This window comes from Aspergillus undulatus (genome assembly GCF_047715775.1).
Source record: "Aspergillus undulatus strain CBS 261.88 unplaced genomic scaffold BDV17scaffold_67, whole genome shotgun sequence".
NCBI classification, from domain to species: domain Eukaryota; kingdom Fungi; phylum Ascomycota; class Eurotiomycetes; order Eurotiales; family Aspergillaceae; genus Aspergillus; species Aspergillus undulatus.
In genome coordinates, this window is record NW_027396671.1 from 41590 (window position 1) to 66700 (window position 25111).

The window sequence follows — 25111 nt, forward strand, 5'->3', positions numbered from 1 at the left end:
TAAAAAGAAGAACGTAACGCAAAACACCAAAACACCGCAAAATGGCAGGTAAAAGAGAACTTCCTGTCGTCCAGACTCTCGCGTCGACACGGAGCAAACGTTTCCCTCATCAGCCTGAGCCTGAACCTGAGATTGGATCAGAGACCCAGGGTGTCACAGCGTCGATGATCAGTACCAGGACCAGTACAAGTGCCAATCAGCCCATGGACCTTGATCATGAGCATGATCACGACGCCATCACCTTCAAGCCTGGAACAAACGGAGACGCCAAGGACAACCTGAAGGATACTACAAGAGACGAACATGAGGACCTCTCAAGAACTGCGAAAAGACCTAGGCTTCTGGTGACTCTGCCGCTGCGCCAGCCTCAGCTTGAGCATCAGCCCGAGAGTACATCTATTATTGGTGGTCTATCTTCAAAGCTGGAGGCTACCGCTGACGATCTCCTCCCCGAGGCTGACCATCTTGGAATAAAATTGGCGAGTCTAAGGATGCCGCACCTACTGTGCCTCTGGTACTGCCCAGGAACCGAGCTCGTCGAAAGTCGTGACTCTCCCTGCTGGGCGTCTCAAATCGCTCAACCTCAACCTGGATCTGGATACGGCTATGAGTGACGCCACCGGTTCTTCAACTTTGATGAATACTGGACAAAAGCCAATGGTTTCTCTCGATACCAAGCCTGGGGTCAAGACTAAGGCTGCGTCTGATATATCGAAGAGACCGGCTTCCAGGCGATCCCCTAGAGACCATCAGCCCAAATCTCAAATGCAGGCCCAGGGAAACTCTCTAGATGAGACGAAGAAATTGGCAAGGATAGAGACTGTTACGAATATGCAGATCCGGAAGAAGACGAAAACAATGGCGAAGACAAGGATGGCGACGCCGAAATGACCACCATCCTATCCTCATCCAAGCCCCTACCCCCTTTAACGACACCCGCACGAACCTACAATCCCAAGCCCAAATCCAGAACCAGCACTAAGCCCGAATGTAGTGGGAACCCACAGCACGCTTATGAGCGGTGGCCCGGTTTGATGCGCTTCTCGCCGTTGGATTTTGTTAGTAGCTTCCGGTCTATATTGCCAGCTAGACTCGTGGTAAGTGGCACAACTATTGACAGCTATAGCGAGCTGCGGTCTGGCTCCTTCATATCAGCCGACATTTGGACTGAATTTTTGGAAATTGCCTCCAAGGCTTCTGGCGAAGAGCTTCGGTTTGTGGATATAAAAAGGAGTGAAACCTGGGCTGCTCTCTACGAGGGCAATCATTCAATTTTGTATCTCGTCATTGAACGAGAGTCTCACATGGTTTTTGTTTGCGAAGCCTAGCCCGACTGATCCTACCTTATATCTCATTCGTGAGGTGCGCTCAAAGCCAATTACACGTATGAGAGTACCTCAGTTGGGATCAATTTTGGAATGGGCCTGGGAAACCTGTGCTCCTCTTAGCTCAAGTAGCTCGCTGAAGATCTTTGGAAGCGGAAGCCAGATTCCATCATGTGAAGCAGAGTGCTGTTTGGAACTGGAGAACTTCAAGAACTCATTTACTTGGACTCACATTACTGTTCAAGGCACTGACGAAGAGGTGGAAACTTGGAAGCCGATATACGCTGACAGTACATGCTTCTGCAAGATTGTGGCACATCAAACGCATGTTTGCATAAAATAATGGACCCTACAAAGTTGGGAGAGCCTAAATACGACTCATTTGTTTTTTGTCTTGCAGCATAAACGCAATCCTGGGTATACGCCCCGCCTATCCATTGCTGAGGTATCTCATACATGGCGCTTCACAGAGGCAACGGAGAAAGCTGAGCGCATCACTGTCTACCCCGGGATTGAATCGCTAGTCCAACGACCTCTTTGGGATCTTATGCCGAGAATTCTGGCGTCCCCAATAGATGCTTTGATCTGAATCCTGGGGCATCGAGTTTGATCAGCGACGTTGAATGCCGCAGCGCCAACATGATATTGTTAGCGTTCATTGCACCAGCGATCACCATCGACTCTGCGAGTACCATCGCCGAGTGGAAGGTCACTGACCCTATAGACTCCCCGCAGAGCTCCTGCAAAAATATGCATGGCTGTTCCAGAAAGCCGCCGGATTCTCCGACTTTTGAGAATGGAATGAAGCTGACGCCAAAGTTCACGGACCACGCCTGGTTTGTGTGCCATCCAAGCCGCATATTAGATGGGTCCGCGATGCAAGTGATCGTTTTAAGAGTGTATGAGGATCCCTATGATACTACTCGCTATGAGCGAGATATAAAATCATGCCTACCCCCATTCTTGCTGTTTCACAGAAATTCCGCGCAGGGACTCGCGGAGCTTCGGATTACGCTCAACGTTCAGACCCCTTTACACCAGGCCCACGGCAATCTGCTGGACCAGGGTACTGCGTCCTTCCATTGGCGTTTGATACCAATCTCCTAACGCGAGAGACTTGCCACTTTCAATACTCGACTTGGAAAGTAACAAGAACAATCCTCAAATCTGGCAGCCACCGGGCTTCCCCCTGAAACTGCGTCCGGAACAATTGGGCTCGCTGTCGTGGATGATCAGACAGGAGGATGACGCCATAGAACCCTTCCTTGAGGAGGAAACTGAGGAAGCATTGTTGACTCCGTCGATGTGGCGTGCAGAAGGGAGGGTCACGGTGCCTAAAACCATTCGAGGTGGCGTGCTAGCCGATGATGTCGGGTATGGCAAAACGGCCATCGTATTCGGAGTAATTGATCAGCTTTCCACGGAGTCTCGGACTATCTGTCTGTTTCTCTAAGCGAAGATGGATTCATTCCCAGCAAAGCAACTCTCGTCATGATTCCAAAAACCATGGTCCAGTAATGGCGTTCGGAGATCTCGAAGTTCTTGGGGACAAATATAATGTGCTCATTTTCTCATCGCTAGCGGCGCTCAAAAAGACGAGTATTCGAGAACTTAGAGAGTGTGACATCATTTTGGTCTCCTGGGCTATTTTCAGCATACCGTCGTACAGTCAGCACTTGCAAAAGTGCACAGGAGTTTCTCTGGCCCCAGAGAAGGCAGGAAGAAATACTGATGAGTGGTTTCAGGGTGCGTATGACGTGATGAAGCGGCATGTTCGTGTTCTTGTCGAAGAAGACCCTCGTGCTTTTCTGAACGCTGTCCGCCAAAGGCGTGCTGGGAACGAGAACGCCCAGGAGTATCATAGATATGCCCCCTCGAAGCGTTTGCGAGGGAAAAAGTATGCAATGGCTAACCGAAATAACGTTGAGAATGTGAGCGTCCCGTACGCGGAGATATCCAGTGCAGACGAGAATTCTGAGTCGAGTGACGAGGAGGATCCCGATACCCTCAGAGCCAAGGTCGCTGGGCTCTTGCAGCTCGTATCAGCAATTTGAGGAAGAGAAAGAAGGTCTGAAAGAAAAACAGGCTGACTCGAAGGGAGACTGCGAAGTCTTCGGAATTGCCAGAAATGGAAAGAACTAGTCGTGGGAGACTGTTCTGGGAGAGACGTGGAAATGCCCTTGTTGAGAGGGAGGGTAAGGCAATTTTGGTCGATGCTGGAGAGGCTCTGGAATCTGAAGCAATCACGTGTCAGGGTCCGAGCATGTTGGTTGACAATGCAGTCTAACTTTCTATTCCATGATGTAACTCCTGTATCTTGTTAGATGTTCGAGTATTTGGTTCCTGTTTTGCATGTCCCTTGACGTTAGAGTTCGAAATTGGCAGATAGAAATCTGTGCCTAGATCGATGATCAAGAACTTAGTGTGACAAGATAAAAGTGCATTGGGTACTAAACCTTCTATGAAAGCTCCCGACCTCCTTCTTTCATGCAAGAGAGATCAGAAACAACATACTATACATACGGAACCAGCACCCGATGGCCTTGTCCGTCAACCAGCTCAGGATGAAGGGAGAAAACGTGACGAAACAGAGACGAAAACAAACCAACACCATCAAATAAAAAAGTATATCCTTTTCTCTCTCAGGCACTCAATCATCTATTGCGCCGGCTGTGCCGCCTCTCCGTCCAACGCACCATCCTTCCTCATCATCGTCGCAGGATCCCATACAATCTCTTTCAGACTCGTCAAGCCAGCGCTGTTCTCGCAGGTGTCTCTGCCACTGAGGGGTCCCGGAGCAGGGACCTTGACCTGGCTGCCGGACGTGGCGGTGGCGGACTCCTTGAGCGCGGTGAGGAGCGACTTGATGGATTCGGGGGTAAGGTCTTCGTAGTAGTCGTCGTTGATCTGGACCATGGGAGCGTTAACGCAGGCACCGAGACACTCGACTTCGATGAATGTGAAAAGGCCGTCCTTTGTGGTGTGGCCGGGCGTGATGCCGAGGTGCTCCGTGATGGCCTGGACGATCTTGTCGCTTCCGCAGCCGCCGAGCTGGCATGGTGTCTGAGTAAATCGAATATCAGTATCTTACTACTGCCAATGGATTTATTTCATGGTGACTTACCGTCGTGCAAAGCTGAACAAAGTATTTGCCAACTGGGTCGCGGTTGTACATTGTGTAGAAGGTAGCGACTTCGTAGACGCGCATTGGAGGCATCTCAAGGATGCGGGCGACCTCGTTCATGACGCTGATGCTGGTGTAGCCGTGTTGACGCTGGCCAAGGTCGAGGAGGGGCATGACGGCGGCCTTCTTGTATTGAGGGGGGTAACGGGCGAGGATCTCCTCGATGAGCTGATTGTTCTGTTCGGAGAACTGGAAGGGAAGGGCGGGGTTGTTCTCAGGGGTGTTGCGGTGCTATAAAATCAATACGTTAGTGATTATTCGATATTCTGATTCCAGCGATATCAGGAGAAGGCGATATCGCGAGTCTTCAGTCCACGTACCACATGGAGGGTGTCGCTGAACCGTTGCGGACCGGCGGAGAAGGGTCTGAATTGGGCGCGAGGGAGCTGGCGAGTCAATTGGCGGCCGACCCGCGGGACGGCAGGAAAGAGCTTGGAAGCCATTGCTGGCGAGGAAAAGGAGCAAGGGGATATGACGGAGGAATTGACGGTGATGGAGCGTTGGCGAAGTTGAACTCGGGAAGTCTGAGCATCCCGACTTGGATGGATTTGCGGGAGCTGCAGTCGGCCAATCAGCGGTGAGAGATTACTCCTAGCAACCTCAGGCACCAACTCCGCAAAGTCATCAAGCTGTCTGAGGCAACAAGGCACTAAACCCTTGATCTACTCCCAGAGCATCACGGACTGTTTGCACTTTCCACCATCATTCTGCACCGCTCTACTCATCCCACTATCAAGACAGAGTTTCGCCTTGGCATGCAAGCCTGTCTAGCAGATAATACCATGTCTTCAGTAGAAACACGGTATATCCTTCACACTATGCCCATTCGAGAAATATGAGGCGCTCCGTGGGGCCGAGACATCTTCAGCACATACAGTCTGCATTCAAGTCCAATCATTATGATTGCCGCTGCTTTCAAGCGTCCGAGGCCCAATAATAGAGGGAAAATTCAGATTTATGCTATACATATATTAACAAAGAGCCTCCCTTGATCATGGAATTGATCAGTCAGTCAGCCTTGTCTCTCGAGCGCAATGTTACCGGCTAGCGACTTTACCGGAGCAGGGGCGAGCTGGGGCTCTGTTTCCTCTTCTTTGACCCTGTACCTTCCTGTAATTTGCCTGGTAGGTTATATTAAGGCTTGAGAATAGGAGAGCACGCGGCTGACAAAGATTCAGGCATTGTACCTACTCTATTTCTTATACATTCATCCACTTGCGAAATACCCTGGCCCGGTCTTGTCCAAGGTAACAAGCGCAAGAGCGGCTTATCATGCGTGGAATGGTGATCTTCACTTAGACATGTGGCTCTGCCACCGCAAATATGGTAGTATTCTTACTGAGTACGCTTGTACATTGATAGTAGGCATAGCTAACTTTGGCAGGTCCAATCGTTCGCTATGGACCGAATCACCTTATTTTCGAGGACCCGGCGGTTTTGAAAGGTAGGCTCAGCTGCGGACGAGAACACCATATACTGATGTATGCCAGACATCTACGCAGCAGGGCAGAATGTCTCCAAGCCAAGCATGTATTCAGGCCCCGGAAATGGAAAAGCGAACCTCCTCACTCTGGCAGACAAGAAGGAGCATTCCCGTCGACGTCGACTCATCGGACGCGGGTTTACCGAAAGTTCACTCAGAGCTTTTACTCCAAGGCTCGTTCACCACATCCAGAGATTCTGCGCCATCATCGACCGCGAATCAAGGTACGGCACGGCATCTCAAAGCCGCTGGAGCCCACCGTTGGATATGTCCGACTGGTGCAGCTATCTGACATTCGACATCATGTGCGACTTTGTCTTCGGTGTCAGCTATAACTTGCTTGAAAGCGAAGAACTGCGTCGCATTACCGTCGATATAGAAGACGCCAAAATGCGCGCGGCGATCCTTGTCTGGGCCCCGTACCTATTTATCGGTAGACTAGACAAAATGCTCTTCAAAGGCTCGGTTCGTGCGCGCAATCGGTACCTCGTGTTTCTGAACCGCCTTCTAGCGGATTCCTCCGCACGAGAGACCCGCGAATACGATATCTTCGCGTATCTGAACTCATCAAAGTACACGGAAGACGGGGCCCTCGATCACCGGCAAATTCTATCAGAGACCAGTCTCCTGGTAGTGGCTGGTACCTATCCCCTTCCTAACCCCTCAACAAAGTCCCAATCCTTACTTACACATTTAATGCGCAGGCTACGATACAACAGCAACAGCCCTCTGCGCGCTCCTCTTCTACCTAAGCCGGAACCCCCACGCCTACAACCGCCTGACCCACGAGATCCGGTCTGTCTTCCCGCCAAGCTCCCAGATAACTTCGCCCCGCAAACTCGAAGAATCACCTTCTCTATCGTCCTACTTAACCGCCTGTATTGACGAGTCCCTCCGCATGTCGCCGCCTATCGCGTCATGCCTTTTCCGCGAGGTTGGAGCTGGCGGGATTACAGTGGACAATGAATTCATTGAACCGGGCATGCTCATTGGAACCGGCGTATATAGTCTCCACCATAATCCCAGGAATTATGAACGGCCTGATGAGTTTATACCGGAGCGGTGGTTGGACGAGGAATCGGGTTCGGACATGGAAATTGATGGTGAAAAGGATAAGGACAAGCCTAAATCCACTACCCGGCCTGCGTTCATGCCATTTTCGATGGGTCCCAGAGCCTGTATTGGGAAGTCACTGGCGCTCATGGAGCTTTCAATGACAGTTGCGAGTCTGCTGGCGCGGTTTGATATTCGGGTTGCCGCGGGACAGGAAGGGATGCTTGGTGCTGGGGATGTGTTGGCGGGCTTGGGGAGGGCGAGCCCAGGGGAGTTCCAGCTTTATGAGTGGATTAGTTGTGCGAAGAAGGGGCCTTTGATTCAAGTTAGGCCGGTGGTTCGTTGAACTTTCTCTCTGTTGACTGTCTATAGAGCTTTATCTATAGTATATCTATATCTACAACACTCCCTCGAATTTCTTAACATGTTCCTCGATCATCCCTAACAATTCCCTCTTCCTCTCCTCTCCAATCCAACTCCCCTGAACCCCATTCTCCGCAATAACCTTCCACTCCTGCAGACTAAGCCCAAACGCATCCTGCACCGCACAATAGCACTGGAGAATATAAGCCCCAAAATACGCCGGGTCATCGCTGTTGATGCTAAACTTCACACCGGCATCAAGGAACTTCCGAATCGGCACCTCAGACACAGAACTCACACAGCGCAGCTGCATATTCGACACCGGGCAGACCGTCAGCATAACCTCCTCCTTCACAACGCGCTCCATAAGATTCGCATCCTCAATAAGCCGAATCCCATGATCAATCCGCGTAGAGCCCATATTCAGCGCCGCGGCAATATAAGAAGGATCACCCTCCTCGCCCGCATGCGAAGTCAAATTGATCCCTTTCTCCTTCGCAGAGAGATAAATATCCCTGAATAGATCCTTCGGCGGGCCAACTTCACTACTCGATGCACCGAGGCCATGGATGACCGGGTTTCCCCCACCATTCAAATCAGCATCAAGGTCTCCCTCCCTAAGCGCAACATCATACAACCCCCTCGCAGACTCCAACGGCAAATGCTTGAGAAAACACATAATCAACCGCGTACTAATCCCCAATTCCCTCTCGGCCCGCTTACAACCCTCCACATACCCATCCACAATAACCCGATAACTAACACCGCGATCCATATGGACCTGCGGATCAAAGAAGACCTCAGCGTGCTGGACCCCGTCCTGAGCAGCCTTGCTGAAATACGACCACGCGAGCTCGGCGAAGTCGCTTTTCTCTTTGAGCACCGTCATGCCTATGAAGTAGAAGAAGAGGAAGTCGTCGAGCGAGGTGAAGTGGCCGTAGCGGGCTGTCAGGGTAGCCACTGATTCGTAGGCGGGGTGCGTTGACGGGTCGGGGAGGGAGATGTTGTTTTTAGATGCGAGGGTGAAGATTAGGGGGGCCTCGAGGCAGCCTTCCAGGTGCACGTGGTGTTCGCATTTTGGGAGACCGGTAAGGAAGGCGTGCCAGTTCGGATTGGTGTTTGGGGTGGTGTAGCACATCTTGGGTGGTGTTCTTGTGGGATTTTGCCTTGGATATGGAGTGTTTTGTGACAGTGGTAGGGAACAATAGAGTGAAAAGATAAAAAGGGAGCTGTATAAAGTTTGTAGGACAGTTCGTCTCGGCAGGGACTATTATATAGTTGCGGTGGTGGTGGCTCCAATCTCCGCAATGAAGCCGCAGTCTGCAGCCCAGACTTCGCGGCATAGCACAAGGCGTCAGAACCAATAGTTTCACGGCGTGACGATAGACGTAGCTGTTGAGTCAAGATCTCGAAGATCGTGACTCAAAAATGAGGATGCTAGTTTCTTGATAACCGTGGGTCTGTCCCGTCTATAAATCCACATTTTTTCTGCAGAGGCCAAAGACCGGCGAATGCCGATGGACTCGGGGACCAGAGATGAGAAATCATGAATTCGTGAAACACTCGTCTATATAATCAAAGCACCGCCAGCTAGATTGGAGCAAAACAACTCAAGATCCGCAGAGAAATCTATCTCTATATTTTTGTTCTCCACCTTTCTACACCTTGAACGTCGACCCAGCTGCTTTTCGCAAACGGTTCATCACAGCCGCTGCCAGGTACTCGTTATCCGACACGCCCTCGACATAGATGACGTCTACCTCTTTTTCGTCCATTGCTCGTAGAGCCGCAAATAGGCCGCGCGCAATACCACCAATGTCGGTCCCCAACTGGCAGTCGAAGACCTCCTTTGTCTTATCCCCAACGGGAATCGCGAATTCAATAAGGTTATCAACGAGCGAGGGGATATGCTTAGCCGCCTTCTCGATGTCACTTTCCGGTAGTAATTGTAGACCGCGCACCCAGCTCCGCGTGCGCACAATGCCAATAGAGTGTGCGCCAACGGCCGAATCCTCAAGATCATGTTTGACATGCTGCAAAACAGCCTGGCTATTCGAGCCAGCTTCGAACAGAACAACCCCTGCCTTGGGCGAGTAGTGTCTATATTTCATCCCCGGCGCGCGAGGAATCTCCTTCACGTCAAGTGTTCCGTCATGGTAGCCAAGCTGGACATTCTCCCACCCAGGACAAGCGCGGAGGTCCTCGATTCCGACGCCGCCGGGGCGCAAGATGCTTGGTGGGTTGGAGAGCCCGTCAACGACTGTGCTTTCCACGCCGACGCCGCATGGCCCGCCGTCGAGGATGAGTTCAATCCGGCCTTGGAGGTCGTGGAGTACGTGCTCCGCGGCTGTGGGCGACGGCTTCGTAGATGCATTCGCAGACGGGGCGGCCAGCGGCCTATCTGCGACGTGAATTAACAGCCTCGCTAGCGGTGAAGATGGCATGCGCACGCCAAATGTCGTAAGATTAGACGTGACCTCCAGCGCGAGGCGCGAGCCCGACGGATTCGGAAGGAGGATTGTAAGCGGGCCCGGCCAGAATCGTTCAATGAGGGGCTCGTAGATGGCGGGGATCGCGATCTGTGCTGTCTTCGTGGGACACGGGGACTTCGGCGCGGGGTTGAGTAGGCGACCGAGCATTTCTAATGAGTCGACGTGCACGATAAGCGGGTTGTCTGAGGGCCTCTGCTTCGCTTTGTATATACCCTGCACTGCATCGCTCCGCGTCGCATCAGCGCCTAGGCCGTAAACTGTCTCTGTGGGGAAGGCAACGGGAATATCGCTTGTCTGGAGGAGTTGTGCGGCTTCTGCGATTGCAATGGCTTCGGGCGTATTTTGCCTTTGCTCACTGGCCCACCATTCTGCGAGAGATTGGTTTCCTGGTCCCTCTTTGTTCAGGCGGACGACGGAGGCGATCCGCGTTGATTCTTTGGGGGACATCTTGGCAGTTGGTACGGTTGAGAGGGGCCTGATAAAGCTGCGCGGGAGGCCGCGAGCGACGAGGCGATGGGCGAGGGGGAGCAGATTGAGTGTTTCTCGCGCAATTGGGGACGGGGTTCGAGTCCGACAATGTAAGTATGTGCCCGATGAGTCAAGGCTCACTGTGGGGTGTTGGAGGAGAAGATAGAGCTGCTGGCTGCCTCGTTGAGTTAGTTGTGGGTGTGACAGTCATTGCATTGGTCATTGAATGCAGAACTTACCGAGACAAAGGATTGCGGGGTCCGATGGAAAATGAAACTCTTGACGATCTTCTGGAAAATCTTTGGATGACGTCGATCGCATGACTAAGCATGTCATTGACGCAATCTATACAGCAGTCCATCATTACGAGATGTTGCCGATGCTAGGTGACTTTGTTGAGATAAATGGACTTAGACGGCTTTGCTGTATTTGTGTGGGCACCATACACGTTCTGCTGCATCTGGGATTGAGTCGTTGTTTTATGTACAAGATCTAGCAACTCTTCTAGCGGCCTCAGCAGCACTAGGTATATATATAGTGAAGAAATAGAAATGCGCCTCCAGATCAAGCAAACACGCAGGTTCATGCGAAGACATCTATTTCTTCTTCCCACCTTTACCTCCCTTGTTACCGCTGCCACCCTTTCCCTTACCCTTATTACCACCACCACCTCCTCCTCCTCCACCCGAAGCAATCATGATCCGTACTTTGCCCACCGGGATTGTGTTGACAATTTCGGTGTCCTTCCATCCCTTGAGGAGCTCTCCTTCACGAGCCCGAAGTTTCTCAGCAGCACTTCGGCTAATCGCCGCATCTTCGGCATGCTCCTTTTTAACCTTGCCCGTCGTAGTCTCACTTACCCAGCGGCCGACAATCTCCTTAACAGCCTTGCCCTTCTTCACAGCGCCAGGCTGCAATTTGACACGGTACTTATACCTTCCCAGAGCAGACCACGGCGCGCAAACAGGGATAGCCGCCAGGACCTCGTCTTCGACGTTAGGTGTCCCCACGAGCGCAGGCAACCATTCAAGGTCCGCTGCTTCAGCAGCGGCGGTTTCCTCATCGTAGTCATCCGTTGCCCCCTCCTCAAAGAGAGCCTGACGCTTTCGCTCCGCCTGCGCAGCTCGCTCATGCTGGGCCTTGCGGCGCTTCTTGGCCTCTTCGGCTTCCTTTTCTCGCTTGGCTTTGGCTTCGGCTTCCGCGGCCGCTTTCTGGGCTTTGGCGCTGTTTGCGCCGAGGATACGCAGGGCTAGTGCGCGTTCTTCCTCGTCCTGGTCTGCGTATCTGGATGCTGCTCTCTTTGCTTTGCCTTTTCGGCCGCGGACGGGTGCGGGCGTGGGTGTGGACTTTGTTTCAGGCTTGCTGGGTGTAGATGTTCCGTTGGTTTTGGGTGTTGAGCGTCCGCTTGCCTCTTCAGACTTGGTGGTGGGTGTGTCTGGGTCAAGGGGCTTGCCCTTTCGGAGAAGGCGCCTTTCTCGTGCGGAGAGATGGCGTTTCCCTTGAGTTTGCGAGGAGATTACACTCTCGGCGTCATCAATTGTCAACTGGTCTTCTCGAGGGAGGTCTTTTTCATCCTGCTCTTGTTCCTCTTGAGCTTCAACCTTGTCTTCTGTCTCTGGCGCATCCTCTTGTTCTGACGTCTCTGCATCGCCCGCTTCAGGGGTAGCGCCCGTTTGGGGTTGCAGTGGATTCGCCTTGGCAACTTCCTTGTCCTCATGTTCGTCGTCTGATATTGACGCCTCTCCTTGTTCCTGGGTTTCCGCTTGTTCGGGGCTCTCAATAGGCGGGCTGAATTTGCTTTCTTCTTGCGCATCGAGGCTTCCAGCCGCTGCCTCCTCTGCAGGTGTGGCCTCACCTACTGCTTGGGCTTCTTCCACAGCCGGAGCGTCCTCATTTCTCAAGATCTTGTGATTTTTGAGACTCTCCTTACTAACCTGCCACATCACAGCAAATCCCAGAACAAGCTGCGAAGGGGCAAGGAAGCTCTTCTCTCCTTTGACGAGGAATTCGCCAACAGGAAGCAGGTCGCCTGCTGCGGAAGTCTTAGATACTTGGCCCGCCTCGACCCACCACGCGGACATGACTGCTTTCGAGTCCCAGGCGGTTGACGTCGCAACGCTGAGGTTTCCCGCTTGCGACAGTGTTGTGGGCGATATAGAGGAACTAGGTGCTCCAGGTCTGTTTTTGACGATCATTGGCGTAGCGCCTTCGAGGTCAGCGTGAACAAATACATCGCCTTTTCGCAGATAGCGGCGGTAGAGAATCTCGCTTTGCATGCCATCGCGGCCGCTGTATCCGTTAGCATTGACCTAGATTATGGAGAAATTGACAGCTTAAACTTACCCTAGCACGAGATAACCCTCAGAAGAGATGAAGAAAAGGAACTTCTCAAACCAGAAGGGCTTCCTAGCAGGCCGTAGGACTTGCTTCTCTTGCTTCAGATTACGCTTCAGATCCTCCTTGACTTTCTTTTCGTGGCTTTTCAGCGCCTTCTCCGAAGACTGTGTTGTCTTCTCGGCCTTGACAGCTGCCACCCTCTTCTGATCAAAATACTGGGTTGCATTCGCCCAGGGGCTGAGACCGAGGTCGATGTCTATTGATAAAGGCTCGGACTTCTTCTGGAAGCTCTTGGTCTCCTGTTCCTCCTCGTCAGAACCCTCAGACTCAGATTTTGAGAACAGCTGCTCGGCCTCGTCTTCTTCCTCTTCCTCTTCCCCGGCTTCCCTAAGTAGCAATGTGATGGTATTCTCGTATAGCTTGAGAGGCAACTTGATGAGACTTGCAACAGGATTTCCCCTACCCTGCTCCATTTCAATCAAGCGTGCGATTTCCACCCAATCCATACCTTGGGCGACCAATCCGTTGACAGCATCCATTGCCTCCTGCACACGATACACGTTGTCCTGGATGGCGCTGGCCTTGCGAATATGTAACTCCTGAGCTTGCTCCAGAGCCCCAATACGCTTCTCGTGTTCGTTTCGGAGCGAATCGAGCTTCTTCTTTGCGGCCCCTTCCCGTTCGGTCAGTCGTGATTCTAGCCGCTGGGACTCGATTGACGAAAAGTACTCGTCGACTGTTGCGTTCATGGAGGAGTACTCCAAGATCCTGAAACCTTCTTTTCCTTCAAACTGTCGCGGCTTGAAGGGGTGGAAGTCCTCGTAAAGAAGACTAGGCTTCGCATCTGCCTCACTCTCCGCGTCCGGCTCTGGCGCGCTCGCCTTGGGCCGGGTATCTTCCTTTGCGACAATATACCCAGGGTGGCTCTTCTCCTCAGCCAGGTCCGCCGTCACGCTAGCAGCCACCTTCAACACTCCGTCCACAGAGTCCAAAAGCTTCTCATCACCAAGGACCTGATCCAACGGCGTGGCCGGATCAGCCCCCCTCACCGCAAAAGCATGATCCAGCAAAAGCGGCGGAAACTCCGGAAACCCCTGCGACAGCGCCTTCCTTAGCACATCGGTATTCTTCTTCTTCGACTTCTTCGGCGCCCCGTCCTCCTTCGCAAAGAGCTCCTTCGCCCTCTCAAGCGTCTCCCGGATCCGGTCCCGTGTGATGGGCGGCACCCCGTTGTAATTCTGCTTATTCGTCACCGTGTACTTTATACCGACTTTCGCTTCCTCCGCGCCCTCACCCCCCGGCACGGTGCGGAGAAGCGCAATGATGTTATACTCGGTATCGGTGATGATGATGTTCCCACTCGCGAAGAACTCGAGGAGCATGTGGTACATGCCATCGCTGAAGGAGAAGTCGATGATGCGGTCTGTGCCAACTTGCGTGACGCTTGTGATGCGGCGGGACTTGAGGCATTTGCGGAGACGGGTTACGAAGGGGGATGGGGCTGCTGCTGTTGCTCGTGAGTATTGAGTCACATGGGTGCGGAAGCCGGAGTCGACGATTAGTTGTTTGCGGTTGTCGGGTTTGGCAACTTTGAAGAGGAAGATTCTCTATGCAAGCACATAAAGTCTCAGTATGCATGCATCGAGCAGAGCTAGGAAAGAGTGGTGTCGCGCGACCTACCGTTGACAGGTCATAGATGTTTGAGACGCGCAGGCCGACTAGCTCCGAGGCCAGTTCTTTGGATATTACCTGTGATTTCACTTGTTAGAGAGCAGCGCATGGACGACCGTCCCATTGGATGCTTACCTGAACATCTAGGGAAGAATATCTCTGCTTCATTTTGTGCGTTGTTAAGCTAGAGCCCTTGTTGGAAGTATGTTGGAAAATCAAAGAGTTTTGCGCATACCGCAAAGCCCAATATTCTTAAAGCGTGACGTATGCGGGGCAATTTCTCACTCATTCTGAATCATTCTATAGGGTTGAATATGACTCTTATTTCAATTCATCAGTCGTGAATTCTCATTGGCCTATTTTATTGCAAATGTACTATGGGTGCGGTATATTATTTGCTATAACTCACTATTTAGGTATTGTCGCAGCTTTCGCTCTACCACCCACCCCTGAACACAGCAAAACAAAACGGAGTCTATAAGCCCTCAAGCTCTGGAAAATAATCACAGAGAAAAGTAATCGAATAAATAGTATGAGCCATAAATCAACAATGAGCAACGCATATAACCGCGCCAAACCCAACCGAGTCGCATTGAAAAGAAACGAAAACGTTCATGCAATATTCATGCAGGTATAGGGAAAAACAACAACAACCATTCGTAACGAGTTCCGCTTTTCTTCCGCCCGCTCTCTACATCTGCCGCAATCCCTCCGCCAGACGCCGCTTTCCAAGCTCCCACGCATTAAGCAGACCTTGTTCGGAGAGGTCAATGCTCTTGAGGTTCGGTGCATCCGGTGCAGGCGCCCGGCTAACGCGGGAGGCGATCAGGACAGGATCCGTCTCGAGAATGATACCGTCGTCGATGAGTTCGTCAATGGCTAGGGCGACGAGGTCGTAGTTCTCGACGATTGTGCGCTTGTCCGTAGCGCCCCTGTACAGATCGAGTCAGTCAGTAAGTTCCGTACCTCGGTGACACGTGTCTGGTATGGGTATGGAGGAGTGGGTACACACTTGAATAATATCCCCAAAGCATCCCGCAGCGAGAGAACGACATTGTAAAGTAGTACTTCATTTTCCTCCGCACCACCGACCACGTAGAGCATCACATCGCTCTCCAGCTTGAACACAACAATCCGGTTGTCGTACAGAATGACATCGCTAGTCTGCTTGTTCGTCTTCTCCAACAGGCCCTTCTCGAATGCCTTCTGCTCTTTCAGCGTCGGGTAGGGGTTGGCTCCGGGGTAGTCGGTGGAATTGGGGCCAGCGCCGGCCGGGGGGTGAGGTGGTGAGTAGTATTTTGCGAAGATGCGAGAGCCGTCATCGGCCGACATAACAAGGACGGCGTTAACGGAGAAAAGCGAAAGAGATCCCATTTTGTGTAATTGCCGCTAGATGTAGGGGCGTTGTGATTGAGTGGGTGGTCGTTCGAGACACCTCCGTTTACTGTCAAGCTGTCCGCAATTCGGAAGCCGCCTCAATGTTGTTCCGGGCTATACTCATGTTTATCGCTCCACACAACAAGCGCTCAAAGTTGGAGTGGATTCATGAAGCTTTGCTTGGCTAGTCTAGTGATAGATAATTCATTGCAGTAATTAAATCATATGTATTCCCAGGCATCCTTCTAGTTCTTCGGGCGTGGGTCATCGTAAAGATACCGCTCGAAGTACCACTCAATGGAATAAGGCGGCCTATGTAGGTTCATTGTATACGTAGATAATAGCATAAACAGGGGGGTAACACTTCAGTGCGGTCTCAGCAAGAGGAGAGAGGCATATTCATCATGGTCAACATCAAATCAAGACTCGGGTATTCCAACATGGTGATAGCTCGATAGTCCAGTACAAACAATCTCCAGGATCCAACAGCTGCAATCTTTACAAGATGAGAAACAGATACATGAGGGCCATCAATACAAAAGAGAAAAGAGATAAAAAATAATAGAGCCATGTCATGAGAATGGAAGAATAACAGCACGATCAGGGGTGCGTTGCCTCGCTCGAACCCGGACGGTTGAACCAGGAGATCCAGCTTCCTCTGTTCGCCTTCTTTCGAGCGGCTTCTTCTTCTTCGGCAGACTTTGACTCGCTGACTAGACGCAGCGGCCGCAGCTTGCTCTGGGTCATGACTGCCCCGGTGTAGTTCGTCATACCGCTGCTTGAACGGGGAGAGTTCGAGGTCGCACCGGTAGACGCTGTGTCACAAGGAGGATCGCTTGACACACTCCCCGAGCTGCTTAAATGACCACGCTCTGGCTGGCTGGACAGAGAAGGCGCCCGACTGGAGACGGACGGCATATAGTTTGCCCCGGTGAATGTGTTGCGTGAGCCAGGTCCCATCATGCTGGGGCTCATAGGACCGCCGGAGTTGCGACCGCGGTATATCTGGCCGACAACAGCTGCCGCACCCAAGTCCGTGGTCTGTTCGGATCTGGTCCTACGATGGCCACGGACAGACTGGGCGCGGTTAATGGGAATACTAGGCGCTGTCTGCGGGTTCTCGTGGGCGTTGACGGCGCTGGGAGCGGGAGGCGGTGGCATCATGCTGCTTGGGCGGGATCGTGGCTGCGGCTGAGGCCTGTTGTTCTGACCCGAGACAACCGACCTGGCTCTCTGCAGGAAGGTTTGATTATTTGGGTCATCCTTCTCCGAAGGGGTCGGCGGGAGGTCTTTATCGCTGCCTTGTTTGCCGCCTGTTGCGGGCTCGGTCTCATTCTTGTCAAGAATATGTTCGAATCCCTCATGTTGCAGGAGACGACTGATGATTCGCTCAATATACAACGTCAGGGCTTTGTTCTGATCCTTGAGCGCCTTGAGCTCTGATTCAAGCCTGCGGTTATCGTCTGGCTCGGGTCGAGCATCCGCAGATTCCAATTCATCAGCCAGCGAGCCCAGCCCACCCCCAGTTTCCTTTGCGTCTGAAGAAGAATCAGGGTGAACATCCCGCATGAAGTCGCCCTTGGCGAAATCGCCGTTAAGGGTTCGCTCGCTAAGGAGTAGTTGATAGCTCTCATTATCCTCCATGAGACGGGCGTTCGCCATTCGGGCCTCCAGGAGTTCCTTTTCCAACTCCCTTTGCCGGCCGCCGCCTTTATTCTCCATTTCCACAAGCTTGATCTGGGACTCGGCCAACTCGAGTCGCAACGACTCGATCAATTTATCTTTCTGCAAGAGTAACGTAGAATTGTTTCGCGATGGGCTGCGTTCGATTTGAGAAGATGGCGCAAATTGTCCGTCAATGTCCGGTGAAGCTCGGTTACGAAAACTGGCTGAGAGTTGTTAGCTTTAGGTTCACCATTAACTCAAACCATGATGTCAAGAGCCCTTACAAGAACGAGAGACATTTTTATCACCGTCAGCACCGATGCGCATATCCTTCTGAGCTACAGCTTCTTTCAGGCGCTGGATGGTCGCCTGCATTTCTTCTTCCCGGCTGGCTTGTTGCTCCTTCTCCTGGAGCATGGCATTGCGCTCCAGTTCATGCGCCTGCTCCAAGTCACGGATTTGTCTGACGTGATCACGGATCTCGCCATTCAGTGCTTCGAGCTTACTGTCTCGCTCATGGCCCTGGTCTTCCAACTTGGCTTGCTCAGTGATGGACTCGTCGAGGCGCATTTGCAGAACGCCGAGTTGTTTGCGGTATTGCTCGGAGGCAGTCTCGGCTTTCTGCAACTGCTCCTTTAGGTCCTCAATCAGCGCCGCGTTCTGAGCACGCGCCTCTTCTTCCGAGGGGTCGGCGGGAATTTTTGGGACGCTTGACATGCTCAGGTTCGACCGGCCAGGCTTTCTGGCTGCCGCTCGCGCGGACACCGGTGCTGAACCGCGGAGGGACGGAGTTCTAGACAAGCCATTTGTTGAGGTAGTAGGAGACCTGGAATGGCCTCGAGGTGGTGTGCCGTTCGTCGTCGAATCTGTAGCGGAGGATTTATTGGCATTGGCTGGTGAGCCTGGCTTCCGCGGTGTCGCAGACATCTTGGTCGAATAATGCTGGGGGTGCCGACTCGTTGGAACGGAGGCTGAATGCAAAGAGACTCGAAAAGGGGAAGCGTCGAAGCGAAAGGAGACAAACAACCCCGGAGATTGAGCCTGGTGAAACGCAGGGAAATTAACTGGAAAGTTTCAGGAAGTCTCAAGGTCGAGGTAGTAGCGGTCAAAACACAGGACGGAGAAGTGGTGGAATGCCGGTCTACCACTAACTGCAGTGGGGAGGCCCTTGTAAATGGCTGGCGAGAGGTCTCGCCACTGTCCGGAAAGTAGAAAACAGACAGCACGATAAGTCAAAAATAGAGTATAAACAGAGAATGTGAGGAGATTATGTGCGATGCCAGGGACTCCCTTTGGCCAGGATGGGCGACTGAGGCATAAATTATTCTGGGGGGAGTGAGCCCCCGTATGGAAATTTGGAAACGGCAATAACACCCTGATCCGTCGTTCACCACCGACATTATATTATGGCTGGAATGACAGGCACCTCTATTATTGAATACTCCCACCGAGGGTGTCCTCGAGCTGCTTATTCTTCTGCCCAACGTGCACACATCCTCTTCCCATACAGCCACAGGTTGCAACCGTTGTGATCGGCCTGTTTGTTGATACGGGACCGTTTTGGCCAAACGGCCCCTTTGCCTAGACGATACGGAGATAAAGATAGCCACGGTCACCCTCCACCAGCCTTGCGCCGTCCTGTAGACGACGGGTGGCCCAGCAAGATGATAAGATCATGATGAGGAAAGAACAGCGCATCATCCTGTCTTCAATATCGCAACTGCGCCACGTTATGCATCATAGTCCCAGCCATCGACCATGGCCCAGCATGTAAGCTTACGGACGGAGCTTACATACAATACAAGTCGAAAACAGTTTAGCGTCTGGGCTATCACGATCTTGACTAAGCATGGCGGAAGCGGAGCAACGACGATCCGGTCCTCGCCAAACCCACAAAAAATCACCATACCGTCTTTTTGCACCTCATCCCAATCAAGACACACGGCCGGAGCGCACGTTTCTTTCATAACCTCTACAACACTTCAATCGCGTAACGATGGCCCCCAAGAGCAAGAAGGCTGGTGACACTATCTCCTCGCGCCTGGCGCTTGTGATGAAGAGTGGAAAGGGTATGCAAATCGATCTTGAACAAAATTATGCTTCCACAGTCGAATTGCTAACGATGCTCGTTTAATAGTCACCCTTGGCTACAAGACCACCATCAAGACCCTGCGTGTGAGTACTCGCAAACGGACCGACGACTACACCGATTGAGGCAAGGAACGAGAGATACTGACTATATCGAAAAGTCTGGCAAGGCCAAGCTGGTTATCATCGCCGCCAACACTCCTCCCCTCCGCAAGTCTGAGCTCGAGTACTACGCCATGCTTGCCAAGACCCCTGTTCACCACTTCTCCGGTAACAACGTGAGTGCCACTTCGTCGAGGTTTGCCGTCGCTGTGCGGTGGAATATTGCAGGAATTTTGAGGGCTAATCATGGGTATAGATCGAGCTTGGTACTGCTTGCGGTCGTCTCTACCGCTGCTCCACCATGTCCGTCCTGGACGCTGGTGACTCCGACATCCTCACCAGCCAGTAAGCGCGAGGTGGGATCGGAACGGCCGTCTTGAGTTCTGAACGCTGTGTGTCTTTGATTAGGCAGGCACCGTGATGTTTTAGGTGATGAAAAATAAAAAAACCAGAGCTTCAAGGCTATTCACTTTTCACCAGTAAATTTAACGACTATCAGCTTATCAAAGTAGTAGTAATCGGGGTAATCATCGAGCATCATCTTGAAACGCTCCGATGCTCTTTGTAGTCTGACAAATGCCAGGCGGAATGCGTCATATCCGCTGCGGGCGGTGATTGGTGGATTGGCTAGGGCTTAGGGTTTTGCCACTCGTTAGCGGGAAATGATTGGAAATCAAGCCCAAAGGCCTCCAGTCAAAAGAATCCCTTCTCTTTTGCTCTTCGACACCACCCTTCCGACAAACCATCACCCAGGTTGCATCAACAGCAGTCAAAATGGCTCGCCGTCCCGCCCGCTGCTACCGCTACTGCAAGAACAAGGTGCGTGCGATATTCGAGATTTGATGATTTGTGTGGATTTCGAGGGCGGTCTCGCTTGTGGGCCTTGGACGTGCTGGGATAAGAGGAGGGAAAAAAAGGCCGCCTGAAAAGTCTTGCCGCTGGGATACGTTTTGGAGTTTTCATGTGTTGCAATATGGAAGCGATGGATACTGATGAGTCTTCCGATATAGCCCTACCCCAAGTCCCGGTTCAACCGTGGTGTTCCCGACCCCAAGATCCGTATCTACGATCTGGGACGTAAGAAGGCCAACGTCGACGACTTCCCTCTCTGCGTTCACCTCGTCTCCAACGAATATGAACAGCTTTCCTCCGAGGCTCTCGAAGCCGCTCGTATTTGTGCCAACAAGTATGTCTCGAACACCCAACCCACCCGACGGCGACTGACAAAACACAATGAACCTCGGGACAAAGGAATGTGCAACAGACACTAACGAAATAAAACCAGGTACCTCGTGAAGATCGCCGGTAAGGAAGGTTTCCACCTCCGCGTCCGCGTCCACCCCTACCACGTCGTCCGTATCAACAAGATGTTGTCGTGCGCCGGTGCCGATCGTCTCCAGACCGGTATGCGTGGTGCCTTCGGAAAGCCCCAGGGTAAGGTCGCCCGTGTCAACATCGGCCAGATCCTCCTGTCCGTCCGCACCCGTGACGCCCACCGCGCCACCGCCATCGAGGCCCTCCGCCGCTCCATGTACAAGTTCCCCGGTCGCCAAAAGATCATTGTCTCCAAGAACTGGGGTTTCACTCCCGTCCGCCGCGAGGAGTACGTCCAGCTCCGCCAGGCGGGCAAGCTCAAGCAGGACGGCGCCTACGTCCAGTTCCTCCGTGGCCACGGTCTTGTTGAGGACAACATGCGCCGCTTCCCTGATGCTTACTCCGCTGAGGCTTAAATGTTTGTTACGTTAGCGTTAGGTTAGGACTGAAAAGGAATGGGCTCTTGCAGAATAAATAATGTTCATGTTCCACGATCTATTCAGTAATGAGTAACTAAACGTTTCGTATGCCCTTTTAACTGCTCGCCAGTAGTATGTAGGAAGTAGACACTTTGCTACTAACCCATTCCCTACCAACCAAACACCCTCCTCTCATCTTCACATCAAAAAAACAGTAAACAACCTAACTACCTACTCAACCACCTCCAAATCCTTCTCCTCAACCCTATGAATATCCTCTGCGTCATCCTCATTCTGAATCAAGATTTTACCGAGCTCAGCGTTGCCGATGACGATGTAGTACTTATCCTCGTAAATGACGCGGGTGCCGGGTTCGAGCTGGAATTTACGTTAGTGGTAGTGGTAGTGGCAGTGAAGTGGAAGGGAGGAAGGGCTGATGGAGGTTGGTTTGATTATTGTGGTATGGATTTGAAGGGAGATGGATGTATGTGGATGGCCAGGAGAGGGAAGAGGAGAACCGGGGGGAGGAATGAATGGAGTGGGGCTTACAACCATGATTTTGTGAGTTTGGTAGATAGGTAGGTAGGTAAGTAAATAGGTAGCTTCGAGACCGGACTATTCGGGTATATCTAAGTATTGGCAAAAGGTAGGTATGGGTGTCTGAGAGAGGTATCAAGTATCAAGTATGGCCGGGGGCTCGAGAGACTTTGAGGTCGTATTTATACTATCGCCTGGGGAAACTAAGAATATATCTTCAGGAGCCTTGCTCAGGTGCCTCCAGCTCACCCCCGCATCAGGCTGAAGGATGGGAACCTGAGTGTCAGACGAGGCAGATATATCCAGCCAGAACGAGCAGAGAACCAAGGCACGAGGCTGAAGGATTGATGGTACTAGTAGTTCACATGATCCGTTGTATAGCGTCTTAATATGCGCTTCGTAAAGTCGGGGCCAGTCAATCAATATATATGCTGAGATGTACCTATTACATGTACACAGGTAGGGAACCTATATTATATGCTTTGTGAGCCAATCACAACCACGCCTCCAAATGTACCCGCCATCTTCATGCGGTATTGCGATGTTGTTAGGTTGCTGTAAGTATGTATATATAGTTCGTAAATATAAATGTTGATGCACCCGTCTGGTCCCAGGATTCAGCAGTAAGTCAAATTACATAGATAGCAGGACTCAAAGGAATGGTTGCTTGGTGTATAAAGGAAAACTTATTGGGACGTCATGAGCATGTATATGTGTGTATGTATATATAGTTCGGAGAGGTGATGCAAAAGAAACAGTGAGAGTAGGGTAGAATCGCGCGTAGGCGGAAATTAGATAGAAAGATGACCAGCATCAGATTATATGTTGAAGGTCAATGAATATGCCTGTAGAACGTCGACCTCACACATCGCCCCAAGCCCCAATACCAGGGGGAGCAGGTGCGATAGCACTCCCACTATCTACGCTCCCGCCAATATCCCAGTAATTGCGGCTGGAGCCAGTAAGGGTTCGACGGCTCGAGATAGCGGACATCTTTGCGCTTTGGCTAGCACAGCTGGAGCTAGGACGGCGAAGGTGTTGACGCAGTACAGGCGACGAGACACCGGTTGGGCCTGAATACTGGGACTGGCGACGGATTTGTGCCTGTGACCTTGAATGCGCTCGCGCAACAAGAGGGTGGTGCTGACGGATGATAGCGGCCCGGCGAGATGCATCCTGTGAGGCTCGTCGTGTGTTGTGGATGTCGGGGTTGCTTGATCGGCGGCCGAAGCGGTTGCGGAGGTAGCGGAAGACCATCATGATATCAAGTTCGCGCTCCCAATAATCCTTGTCATGCTGGTGACGAGCTGATTCAAAGAGAGGCTCCGTAGAGCCGTTATGGGGGAGTTCTTCGTCTTCAATGCCCCACTGAGCTGCGTGTTCCCGGTGGGGGTCTTGAAGAGTAGGTACAAATTGCGGTGATAGTATCAGGTCGCCGTTGGTTGCGGTCTCTGCGGCGGATCCTGCTGACGCAGAGAGATGATTGCCCTCTTCTGGCAAGCTGCTCAGGGAAATGCCAGCATACTGGTTAGGGACATCGTTGGCCATGTTGACGTATGTAGTGAAAGCACCCGGATGCTCGCAGAGTTGGTTGACAAGAATCCCCAGCTCGCGAGCTATCCGTTGAAGTAATCTAGTCTCCCATCGAGCCTCGTCACTTGACGCTTCTAACTCCTGGTTTAGAATCTCGCCCATCCGCCGTTCCATGTCTGTCTCTTCAGGTTCATCTAGCTCGGCCGACTCGGGTAAGCTCTCCCCAATGATGACCGAAAGTATTGAGTCGTCAATGCCAATTAAATCACGTATGACCTTTCGGGTGATGCGTTGCCAGACCGATTCATCCTCATGCGCTGCGTGTTCGCCTTCTGGTACCTGCTCTTGTGACGCTGCTTGAATACCAGATGGTATGTCTGACTGTATAGCTTGAGAAACTGTCTCGACATTCGACCCGCTGAAGCGACTGTTGCGGCGTCTTCGTGTAGCCTTTTCAATCTCCTGAAGAAGATCACGGCTCTGATCCATCCGCCACTGTTCAATTCGCTGCCACCGTTCGCGGTCGGCATCAGTGCGTTCCTCGTCAGCAATAGCATCCAGCTGACACTGCACGCTTGAGCGCCGCCGATGCGCCAACTCCGGCCGCCGGCTAGGATTATGCCGCTCATACTGCCACAGCTGGTTCTGCACAGGCTGACTAAACGCAACAAAGCTTCCTAGTCCGTCATGTGCAGGAAGTTGAGCGGTAGGCCCTTGAGCCCATCGCGGACTCTCGGGGGCGGGAGAAGGAGTCCTAAATGCGTGGAGGCCATCATCGAGACTATCGAGCTCTGTACCATCCTCGTCTAACGCATCATCAAGAGTACCTTCAGCCTCACTTCCCTGATCTATCGCGGACCTTGTATTTGTATCGAGGGAGCCAAAATCGCTAAGACGTGATGCTCCGACTGTGCGCGTGCGCTCGGTGGAGGTCGTGTGAGTGCGGGCGGTGGTGGAGGGCTGGGTCGGTGAGAAGAGGACCCATTCTGCGGTGTCGGTCTCGCGGAGTTCGGAGAGGGATTGAGACTGAGGAATGTCAAAGGCGGCGGGCTGAGGCGCAGAGTAGGAGGGGCGACGGCGAGGAACTTGTGGTGGTAGACGAAACGCCATGGGTTGTTAAACTTGTTGGAGTTGGAGACTCGAGATAAGATGAGGGTTTATCGATCGCGGTGGATCCCCGCGTGGAAGCGTATAATGCGATGGTCGAGAGTTGAAAAAATAAGGTGACACGAAGTCGATAACGGAGATAGGAGGTAAATGCAGTTATGAAGCAGAAAAAGCAAAGCCAGCAGCAAAGAGCCAACGTGAGTATTGAATGAGAAAATGAGAGGGCGACTTGTCACTCAGCAGAGCAGATCAGCCTGGGCTGCCCGATAAGCCGGTGATCGGTGGACGAGACTAGATCGCCCCAACCGGTCAATAGTCAGGTCCAAACGCGACTAGGACGTGGCGCTATTACGGCTGAAAGGACAGTCAACTCTGGAGGGATAATAAGATGAAAGGAAGAGATGAGAAACAGCGACAAAGACGCGATCGGAAGGCTGGAGAGGTGGTGTTGGCAGGGTTGATGTTTGCGGATGATGCAAGAGGAGAGTGGCAGTCACCAGACCAGCCCAGCCCAACAGTTCTTTCCTTCAGCGCTCTTTATCGGAGTAAGAATAGAACAGAACAACGATTACCAGAGCCAGGTAGCCTGATCT

General features: G+C 52.2%; 12 protein-coding genes across 12 annotated transcripts; 6 read left to right on the forward strand and 6 right to left on the reverse strand.

The window, feature by feature from the left end:
* Positions 1-41: 41 nt before the first annotated feature.
* On the forward strand, positions 42-614 carry BDV17DRAFT_295364 (uncharacterized protein; the record flags this gene model as incomplete). Its single annotated transcript, XM_073763047.1, has 1 exon — positions 42-614. One exon carries the CDS (start codon positions 42-44, stop codon positions 612-614), a length of 573 nt encoding a protein of 190 aa, XP_073611305.1.
* A 1202-nt stretch (positions 615-1816) lies between these two features.
* BDV17DRAFT_209853 (uncharacterized protein) lies at positions 1817-2637 on the forward strand. Its single transcript, XM_073755410.1, has one exon. It carries the CDS (start codon positions 1965-1967, stop codon positions 2430-2432), a length of 468 nt encoding a protein of 155 aa, XP_073611306.1. The 5' UTR covers positions 1817-1964; the 3' UTR covers positions 2433-2637.
* Positions 2638-3681, forward strand: BDV17DRAFT_209852 (uncharacterized protein). The gene has a single exon (XM_073755409.1). It carries the CDS (start codon positions 2843-2845, stop codon positions 3377-3379), a length of 537 nt encoding a protein of 178 aa, XP_073611307.1. The 5' UTR covers positions 2638-2842; the 3' UTR covers positions 3380-3681.
* Positions 3682-5008, reverse strand: BDV17DRAFT_209851 (complex I 24 kDa subunit family protein). Its single transcript, XM_073755408.1, has 3 exons — positions 4830-5008; positions 4450-4740; positions 3682-4388 (listed from the first exon to the last, which is right to left on the reverse strand). The coding sequence occupies exons 1-3, from the start codon at positions 4950-4952 to the stop codon at positions 3984-3986; spliced, it is 819 nt and encodes a 272-aa protein (XP_073611308.1). The 5' UTR covers positions 4953-5008; the 3' UTR covers positions 3682-3983.
* A 535-nt stretch (positions 5009-5543) lies between these two features.
* On the forward strand, positions 5544-7391 carry BDV17DRAFT_295367 (cytochrome P450; the record flags this gene model as incomplete). Its single annotated transcript, XM_073763048.1, has 5 exons — positions 5544-5633; positions 5688-5838; positions 5894-5953; positions 6000-6632; positions 6697-7391. 5 exons carry the CDS (start codon positions 5544-5546, stop codon positions 7389-7391), a joined length of 1629 nt encoding a protein of 542 aa, XP_073611309.1.
* Positions 7392-7442: 51 nt separating this feature from the next.
* Positions 7443-8546, reverse strand: aah1 (adenosine deaminase; the record flags this gene model as incomplete). The annotated part of the gene is made up of 1 exon (XM_073763049.1): positions 7443-8546. One exon carries the CDS (start codon positions 8544-8546, stop codon positions 7443-7445), a length of 1104 nt encoding a protein of 367 aa, XP_073611310.1.
* Positions 8547-9066: 520 nt separating this feature from the next.
* Positions 9067-14544, reverse strand: BDV17DRAFT_284653 (putative DUF814 domain protein; the record flags this gene model as incomplete). Its single annotated transcript, XM_073760568.1, has 5 exons — positions 9067-10334; positions 11021-12657; positions 12712-14312; positions 14386-14454; positions 14512-14544. 5 exons carry the CDS (start codon positions 14542-14544, stop codon positions 9067-9069), a joined length of 4608 nt encoding a protein of 1535 aa, XP_073611311.1.
* A 191-nt stretch (positions 14545-14735) lies between these two features.
* On the reverse strand, positions 14736-15783 carry BDV17DRAFT_274405 (coatomer subunit zeta). The gene is made up of 2 exons (XM_073759120.1): positions 15389-15783; positions 14736-15308 (listed from the first exon to the last, which is right to left on the reverse strand). Exons 1-2 carry the CDS (start codon positions 15748-15750, stop codon positions 15068-15070), a joined length of 603 nt encoding a protein of 200 aa, XP_073611312.1. The 5' UTR covers positions 15751-15783; the 3' UTR covers positions 14736-15067.
* Positions 15784-15955: 172 nt separating this feature from the next.
* Positions 15956-18747, reverse strand: BDV17DRAFT_274407 (uncharacterized protein). The gene is made up of 2 exons (XM_073759121.1): positions 17703-18747; positions 15956-17642 (listed from the first exon to the last, which is right to left on the reverse strand). The coding sequence occupies exons 1-2, from the start codon at positions 18343-18345 to the stop codon at positions 16354-16356; spliced, it is 1932 nt and encodes a 643-aa protein (XP_073611313.1). The 5' UTR covers positions 18346-18747; the 3' UTR covers positions 15956-16353.
* Positions 18748-19315: 568 nt separating this feature from the next.
* On the forward strand, positions 19316-20117 carry BDV17DRAFT_274408 (60S ribosomal protein eL30). Its single transcript, XM_073759122.1, has 4 exons — positions 19316-19487; positions 19556-19593; positions 19668-19784; positions 19865-20117. Exons 1-4 carry the CDS (start codon positions 19415-19417, stop codon positions 19955-19957), a joined length of 321 nt encoding a protein of 106 aa, XP_073611314.1. The 5' UTR covers positions 19316-19414; the 3' UTR covers positions 19958-20117.
* Positions 20118-20343: 226 nt separating this feature from the next.
* Positions 20344-21413, forward strand: BDV17DRAFT_274413 (60S ribosomal protein uL16). The gene is made up of 3 exons (XM_073759123.1): positions 20344-20427; positions 20619-20794; positions 20894-21413. The coding sequence occupies exons 1-3, from the start codon at positions 20383-20385 to the stop codon at positions 21336-21338; spliced, it is 666 nt and encodes a 221-aa protein (XP_073611315.1). The 5' UTR covers positions 20344-20382; the 3' UTR covers positions 21339-21413.
* Positions 21414-22331: 918 nt separating this feature from the next.
* Positions 22332-25088, reverse strand: BDV17DRAFT_209926 (uncharacterized protein). The gene has a single exon (XM_073755411.1). It carries the CDS (start codon positions 24519-24521, stop codon positions 22740-22742), a length of 1782 nt encoding a protein of 593 aa, XP_073611316.1. The 5' UTR covers positions 24522-25088; the 3' UTR covers positions 22332-22739.
* Between the last annotated feature and the right edge of the window lie 23 nt (positions 25089-25111).

Bases quoted from the DNA above. Each gene is read 5' to 3' on its own strand.
- BDV17DRAFT_209853 (XM_073755410.1), top strand. From the start codon at position 1,965: ATGATATTGTTAGCGTTCATTGCACCAGCGATCACCATCGACTCTGCG.
- BDV17DRAFT_209852 (XM_073755409.1), top strand. From the start codon at position 2,843: ATGGCGTTCGGAGATCTCGAAGTTCTTGGGGACAAATATAATGTGCTC.
- BDV17DRAFT_209851 (XM_073755408.1), bottom strand. From the start codon at position 4,952: ATGGCTTCCAAGCTCTTTCCTGCCGTCCCGCGGGTCGGCCGCCAATTG. The intron at 4,741-4,829 runs GTACGTGGACTG...TTGATTTTATAG, and splicing joins TCAGCGACACCCTCCATGTG to CACCGCAACACCCCTGAGAA. The intron at 4,389-4,449 runs GTAAGTCACCAT...CGATTTACTCAG, and splicing joins TTGTTCAGCTTTGCACGACG to ACACCATGCCAGCTCGGCGG.
- BDV17DRAFT_274405 (XM_073759120.1), bottom strand. From the start codon at position 15,750: ATGGGATCTCTTTCGCTTTTCTCCGTTAACGCCGTCCTTGTTATGTCG. The intron at 15,309-15,388 runs GTGTGTACCCAC...CGATCTGTACAG, and splicing joins GCTTTGGGGATATTATTCAA to GGGCGCTACGGACAAGCGCA.
- BDV17DRAFT_274407 (XM_073759121.1), bottom strand. From the start codon at position 18,345: ATGTCTGCGACACCGCGGAAGCCAGGCTCACCAGCCAATGCCAATAAA. The intron at 17,643-17,702 runs GTAAGGGCTCTT...AACAACTCTCAG, and splicing joins TAAAAATGTCTCTCGTTCTT to CCAGTTTTCGTAACCGAGCT.
- BDV17DRAFT_274408 (XM_073759122.1), top strand. From the start codon at position 19,415: ATGGCCCCCAAGAGCAAGAAGGCTGGTGACACTATCTCCTCGCGCCTG. The intron at 19,488-19,555 runs GTATGCAAATCG...CTCGTTTAATAG, and splicing joins TGTGATGAAGAGTGGAAAGG to TCACCCTTGGCTACAAGACC. The intron at 19,594-19,667 runs GTGAGTACTCGC...TATATCGAAAAG, and splicing joins CCACCATCAAGACCCTGCGT to TCTGGCAAGGCCAAGCTGGT.
- BDV17DRAFT_274413 (XM_073759123.1), top strand. From the start codon at position 20,383: ATGGCTCGCCGTCCCGCCCGCTGCTACCGCTACTGCAAGAACAAG. The intron at 20,428-20,618 runs GTGCGTGCGATA...CTTCCGATATAG, and splicing joins ACCGCTACTGCAAGAACAAG to CCCTACCCCAAGTCCCGGTT. The intron at 20,795-20,893 runs GTATGTCTCGAA...AAATAAAACCAG, and splicing joins GCTCGTATTTGTGCCAACAA to GTACCTCGTGAAGATCGCCG.
- BDV17DRAFT_209926 (XM_073755411.1), bottom strand. From the start codon at position 24,521: ATGGCGTTTCGTCTACCACCACAAGTTCCTCGCCGTCGCCCCTCCTAC.